The sequence below is a fragment of the Balaenoptera musculus genome, chromosome 4, assembly GCF_009873245.2.
Source record: "Balaenoptera musculus isolate JJ_BM4_2016_0621 chromosome 4, mBalMus1.pri.v3, whole genome shotgun sequence".
Lineage (NCBI taxonomy): Eukaryota > Metazoa > Chordata > Mammalia > Artiodactyla > Balaenopteridae > Balaenoptera > Balaenoptera musculus.
In genome coordinates, this window is record NC_045788.1 from 77,571,589 (window position 1) to 77,578,664 (window position 7,076).

A 7,076-nucleotide genomic window follows, 5' to 3' on the forward strand; every position below is an offset into this window, starting at 1 on the left:
ATCTATTAGAACAAAAGATTCTCACTCTAAATCTGTACTTGAAGAGAGTGATAACGGAGGTATTCCTCTCCACATTTCTCTTTCTCTCCAGTGCCTAAGTGAGTTCTCAGTTTGCCTAAGCACAGTTTCTAAACTGCTTTCATCACTGAATTACTAAACTTATTCTTCTTCTAGGGACCACTGAATATAGATGTTGCTCCAGGAGCTCCCCAGGAAAAGAATGGAGCTCACAGGAAGGGTGATCCTGAAGAACTGAGGGAGCCACAGCTAAGGTTGGGGAGGAGTTCTCAACCCCGGAGCGTGTGCTATGTTTGCAGAAATTGGGCGGTCATCGAGTTAGAACAGGAGTCCGTTGTATGGATTTACTATGCCTTCTTATCTTACTGGCCTCACAGAATTAATGTGAGGATTAAAAAATGACAATTCTAATAACAAATTGTGTGTGAATAGTTCATACAGCAACCCCCCCTGCCACACACACACCTTACTAACGTTATGGTGTTCAAATGAAAGCTATTCAGTCAGTCCCTAAAATCTCTTAAAGCATTTCCTACAGCTTTAAGAGATTTTCCTACATCTCTTGACAGGTATGCTTTTAAAATATTCTTTGTGTTTGTACAGTCTTCTGTAAATTTTCATGCTTTGTAACCTTATGAAGACTTCGGATCCCTTGTATCAGCAACTATGTCCTGCATCTAGTGATGCTGTTGTTCTCCTTTTGTCCCGAAGCTTTTCTGAAGCCCAGCAGCAGCTGTGCAACACTAAACAGGAGGTGAATGAATTGAGGAAGCTGCTGGAAGAAGAACGAGACCAGAAAGTGGCTGCTGAGGCTGCCCTCTCCATGGCCGAGGAGCAGATCAGGCGGTAAAGGGCCGAGGGACACAGCCTCTGTTCACTTCTGACCCTTTCTGATCATACTCATGTGCATTTCAGTGGCCAGACTTGGGACTAATTAGGATCTAGTTCTCATCCTGAGTTGGGTGCTGTAGTGAGGGTAGGATCAAGACAAGCCACGTTAATCCAAGCTCAGCCCCTCCACAATTCCCTCTTTGGCCCTGATGCAGAATGGAAATTGAGGCAGCTAATCAAGCGCTGCCTCCCAGGCCTGGCGCTGCCGTTGTCATGTTAGCACCTCACACGCAATCTGCAGTGCTTGTGGAACTCAGCGGACTTGCCATTTAAAAGCAGCTCACCAATACTTATAAACATCTCCTCCTTCCTCAGCCTAGCCTACAGAAGGTGACAGACGGACCTACGTGGTACCAGACCATTCTGTCCGCATCAAGGCTGCCCCTGAAAAGCTTATCTTATGGAGGAACAGACACAGAAGCGTTCCTGTGCAGCCAGCCTGGCTCTCATGAGGAGAACAGGCAGGATGGAGCTAGGCTGGGCATGTTCAGTTTCTCTTTCCAGGCTCACAAATCAGATTGAAGTGTTCCTTCTCTCCTGGAGAAAAGTGTGGGCCCTGCCAAGAGAGTCCAGGAGTTTTAGGCTAATGGACATCCCTTCACATGGAGGAAACATCAGGAGTAGAGTTCCATCCTCCCCACCACGATTAAAAAGTGCATCCCTCTAGGCAAATGCTTGATCAAGTGTGTGCTGTGTTTACTCACAGCCCCTTGATACATTTCTCATTTTTGTGAGAAACCATTGAGTGGATAAAGGCAGCTTCTTCATTAAATGGAGAAGTTCCAGTATTAAATAAATAAGCAAATCAGCAAAAAATGAAGCAGAAAGCAGTAGAGGCTGCCAGTTCAGTTTAATTGTAAGAACCCCACAAAAATCTTTCTTGGATGCTTTTGCCTATTAGCTTTTAATAAATGGAAAAAAAATTAATGAGCTTCTCTGAGTCAGGTGTGGTATAGCAGAGGTTTAGAGACACACCTGGGCTTTGAATTCTAGCTCTACATCTCACTGGCTGTGCCACCGTGGAAAAGTACTTTTACCTCTTTAAGCCTTACTTTGAAGATAATAGCACCAACCTCAAACCTGAGGATTAGATGTATGTAAAGCACGTGATCCAGCATCTGATCCACAGTGGGCAGTCAATTCCTGGTAATTATTACCATCTCTACTGCTGCTGAAAGAAATCTGTCTGCCCTTACACTCCTTGCATGGGGGTGGGGCCGTGGGAGCAGCCCTTGCTGCAAGTCCCTTACCCTGCATCACATGACAAGAAGGCCATCAGCCTCTCATGCCATGGACCAATGCCTCTTTTTCTTCTCAACACAGGTTGGAGCATGGTGAATGGGACTCTGCCCGGTCTCCTATCATTGGCTCCTGTGGCTCCCAGGAGCAGGCACTGTTAATAGATCTCACAAGCAACAGTTGTCGAAGGGTAAGAAGGGGGAAGGATAAAGAGAGGGTACTGTGCTCTCAGACAGGGCTGGCTGTGTTGAGGGCAAGGGGTCAAGGAGAAGGAATGTGGGCCTGAGACTGGAAGGGTATGGAAGGTTGGAAGAAACTAGTGGAATCTGCCAAGTTGTTGGCCCCAAGGGGCTTTCTCTCAGGTTACCTCTTTTCTACAGTGGTTGGAGAAGGGAAAGGGACAGATCTCTTTAGGGCAAAACTCTCTGACTTTCAAATTTTCCTTTCAGACCCGGAGTGGTGCTGGCTGGAAGCGGGTCCTGCGTTCGCTATGTCATTCCCGGACACGGGTGCCACTGCTGGCAGCCATCTACTTTCTGATGGTTCATGTCCTACTCGTTCTATGTTTCACAGGCCATCTGTAAACCTAGTTCTCACCTTTTGGATCACTCCCCTCAGAACTTGGAATTCCCTCACCTCTAGCATCAAAACCATCAATTCCAATGGAACAATCTTCCCACTTAACAGGTCCTCTCTCCAACTCTCCACAGAAAGTGCCTGCAAAAACAGAGGTGGATATGAGCACAGGTTAGAGCTGCAGGGACCAGTGAGTCTGCTTTCTTCTACTGTCCAGGGCCTGACACTTCTGCATAATCTGAGGAGGCCCCATAGTTGGTTATTGAGCCCAATATTTGTTCAGATTTTTCAGGGCCCTGATCTTTTATGGTCCTATGAAAGATGCTGAGGAATGTCTTTCAGCCAGGAGGATGGTGCCAATAAACCTAATAATCAGAAGTCCAATATCATTTTGATTGATACTTTCTTTGTCTCATGTACCTTATATTTTCTCCTGCTTCAGAGGGAAGGTGAACCTGCCATAAACAATGGCAGGGGGAGTGTTCTGGGGAACATTATCTCATAGGATATCTAATTAGGTCTCTGGCAAAATGGAGCCAGAATAGAAGAACTCCCCAGGGCTTTTAGCTGTTGGATCACAGGGGAGGACGGCGTCTCTTTCCCTGGCTGTTCAGACATGAGTGGAGTGAGAGTCATGGTCCTGGGCTATAGCGTGAGGATCCCACTGCTTATCCCTTGATCACATGTGTACTAAGGTATTCAGTGGCCTGTGCCTTTCCTTTCACTGAAAGGCAAGAGGAACTGGCTGTGGACAGTGGGATTCAATTCTTGTCATTCGTGTGTTATCTGAATAAGCCTCGAATGTGGGCCCTAAGACAGTACACTAGGAACCAGTCCTAGGTGAGGCACTGACTGCCAGCCAGGGAGGTCTGACTGGTGTGACAACCACTCCTAGCCGCTTGAAGTACGAAGCTGCTTTGCTGTTGGTGACAGTTATTCCAGTTTCTCATTGCGTCGTCATCTGCCCTCTGCGGTAACAGAGAGCTGAGGAAAATGGAAGGAGATTATAGAGAAGACAAAATATTTAAATCCAAGCCTGAGAATGACAGCCGGGTTTTGAATTCCATTTGTGCCTATTCCCCACCTCTCCTTTCTCCAACCCTTACCCGTTGGTTATTTTCTCATTTTGCACATGTTCCCTGCCTGGTCTCACCACCCAGAGAGGAGAGAGAAAACTGGTGGACGGACTGATCCGCTCTAACCCTTTGTTCTGTGGTGACCAAATCATGGTCACAGCAACCCAGGAACTTTCCTGAACAACTGTAAAATAATAAAATTATTTTCAGAATGAAATACTGTGGTGGCGTGTAAATGCATGTATACACAGTTGCTTACATATATGTGTTTGCATGCTGAGGAGAGGAAGGTACATAGAGGAAGTAGGGATGGAGTAGCCAGGAATTTACCATAGGAGTAGAAAGCTCTGCATATCCAGGCTTCATTCTCACTGGCCAGCATCTGGCTGCTTGCGTCCTTCTAGCCTTAGCTGCTAGACCCCAGGGTGGTGAAGCGGAGTAAGGAAATTCCATCCTAATACTGAACCAAACAAGCTGGGCCTTAGGGCATGAGATTCATGCAGGTTTTTGCCTGGGCCTGGGAGAACTGTCTGGTGCATATTGAAAACATTTTGTCCCTAGGGATCCCTCTGGGTAGGAGTGGGGGAAGGGAAGTCTCATAGGGGGAAAGCAGGATGGGCATTATGATGTGTTTATATCAAGTCACTGCTTGAGAAATGCTAGCTCACTTTCTCAAGGTACAATAAGTAAATTGAACCACGTCTATCTGGCTTTAAGGCCCATGCTTGCCATGTCTCACTGCCTATCATCAAGAGTGAACTTGGGGGACTTCCCTGGCGGTCCAGTGGTTGAGACTTGTGCTCCCAATGCAGGGGGCACGGGTTTGATCCCTGGTCAGGGAACTAAGATCCCGCATGCCACACGGTGCAGCCAAAAAAAAAAACAAAAGAAAAGAGTCAACTTGGGACAGTTGCTAAGGAGAGATGGACTTGATTGTTTTTTAATTTTATTTTATTGAAGTGTAGTTGAGTTACAATGTTGTGTTAGTTTCTACTGTACAGCTAAGTGATTCAGTTATACATATTTTTCATATTCTTTTCCATTGTGGTTTATTACGGGATATTGAATATAGTTCTCTGCTATACAGTAGGAACTTTTTGTTTATCCATTCTTTATATAATAGTTTGCATCTACTAATCCCAAACTCCCATCCCTCTCCCCCCCACCCCCTTGGCAGCCACAAGTCTGTCCTTTATGTCTGTGAGTCTGTCTCTGTTTCGTAGATAAGTTCATTTGTGTCATATTTTAGATTCCACATATAAGTGATATCATATGGTATTTGGCTTTCTCTTTCTCACTTACTTCACTTAGTATGATCATCTCTAGGTCCATCCATGTTGCTGCAAGTGGCATTACTTCATTCTTTTTTATGGCTGAGTAGTATTCCATTGTATATATGTACCACATCTTGTTATCCAAGATGGGCTTTCTCGTCATCTATGATTAAGTTCTATGATTTCTCTAAACAGCTGTATCTGGATGGTGTATCACCATATCTGGTCTGATCATTTCTATTTTTGACCCAAAATTAGGACTCAAAATGTTCTAAAAGATTTTTTTTTCCTTCTACAAATTTACTCTTCCTTAAAATAATTTTGGTGCTGCCATAATAAATAGGTTATGAAGTAGGAGAAATAATCAGTTGATCTCCATGCTAAGCATAGAATCCTTAGATTTGGAAGTGACTAAAGCCTTACGTTCCTAATGCAGAAATCCCCTCCTCTGTATCTTGGACAAATTTCATCCATTATCTCTTTGAATCCATTGGGGAGCGCACAACTGAGCAAATCAGGTCAGAACTCCATGTCAATCAAGATTAGGAGAGGCTTGGTCAGATACAGTAACAAACACCCCCAAATTCTCAGTAGCTAAAACAGCAATTATTATTATTATTTTTTAATTAATTAATTTGTTTATTTATTTTTGGCTGTGTTGGGTCTTCGTTTCTGTGCCAGGGCTTTCTCTAGTTGCAGCGAGCGGGGGCCACTCTTCATCATGGTGCACGGGCGTCTCACTATCGCGGCCTCTCTTGTTGCGGAGCACAAGCTCCAGACGCGCAGGCTCAGTAGTTGTGGTTCACGGGCCTAGTTGCTCCACGGCATGTGGGATCTTCCCAGACCAGGGCTCAAACCCGTGTCCGCCGGAGGAGCCACTCTGGAGAGTTGCAGGTTGCCTTGTGTCTACTGCGAAAAAAATGCACAACCTAAAAGTTGAGGATTATGTTTTATTTGGCAGACAAAACTGAGGACTTAAACCCGGGATGCAGCCTCTCAGATGCTCTGAGGGACTGCACTGAAGAGGTAAGGGAGGAGCCAGGATATATAGGAGTTTTTGCAAAGACCAGATAGTCGGAACTTCAAAAGATTACTGTTAATGAAAGAAAAACAGATATCTCAAGTTGATGAATTTTCTGTGTATGGGAAGAGGTAAGAGTCTGGGCTCATTGATATGCACCTTAGCTATCTAGGGCCAGTGTCCTGTTCTTTCCCATCCTGAGTCCCCTCAGGCATCACCTGTAGCTTGATAGCTGCAGCATCCTTTATTTACTGGTAATGACAGGCAACATTTTTTTCATTCACACTTGCTAAGCAGTGGACAAAGGAGCATAGCAAAGCTTGCGCTGGTCTTGAAGTCTCACTTCAAGTCTCACTTGATGTTTCACTTCTTACATTTCACTGGTCAAAACAAAGTCACCTGAGCAAGTCTGACTTCAAGAGGGAAGGGAGGGTCAGCAAATCTTACAGAACAGTAATACAGAATACCACAAAGACCTTCCATCATCTGGTACCACCTAGTTTTTTCAGACTTCTTCCCACTACCTGGGACCAAATCTTTCTGAATTAGCTCACACTCCTCACTGCCCCCTAAACAATGTCTGAACTTTCCTCCCTCCATGTCTTGCCTTTCCCCTATGAGTTATGCCCTTCCATCATTTGATTGATCAATGTTTATTTGAACATCTACTGTATGCAAACCCCAGTTTTTAGTACTGTGCGTAATGTGGAAGTGACTTTCTTTTTAAATGTTATCTTTCAAAATCACATAAAAATCATTTTTTCCATTAAACCTTTCTTGATTCCTTCAGCCCATACCAAATTCTCTAAATTTCTTCAATATAAACAGATACAATTGTCCACCTCTTTAGGACACAAATGCTGTTGTACAGCATTCTTCTATGTGTTTTCTAGTTGAATGTTTTGCTCCCCTGACCAGATTATAGACTCAGAGAGTAAGAGCAGCACTTTTTTATGACCTCTGGAACCCTCAAAGCCTTGC

General features: G+C 44.6%; 1 protein-coding gene across 11 annotated transcripts in view; it reads left to right on the forward strand.

Annotated features, from left to right (window-relative positions):
- GOLGB1 (golgin B1) overlaps positions 1 to 4,017 on the forward strand; it is an 86,749-nt gene extending 82,732 nt beyond the window's left edge. For all 11 annotated transcript variants that reach the window (XM_036849613.1, XM_036849614.1, XM_036849604.1 and 8 more), the window contains 4 exons: positions 175 to 272; positions 730 to 864; positions 2,233 to 2,338; positions 2,598 to 4,017. In XM_036849613.1, coding sequence (XP_036705508.1) covers positions 175 to 272; positions 730 to 864; positions 2,233 to 2,338; positions 2,598 to 2,732 — 474 coding nt within the window. In that variant the 3' untranslated portion in view covers positions 2,733 to 4,017. The remainder of the gene's footprint in view (positions 1 to 174; positions 273 to 729; positions 865 to 2,232; positions 2,339 to 2,597) is intronic.
- The last annotated feature ends 3,059 nt before the right edge of the window (positions 4,018 to 7,076 follow it).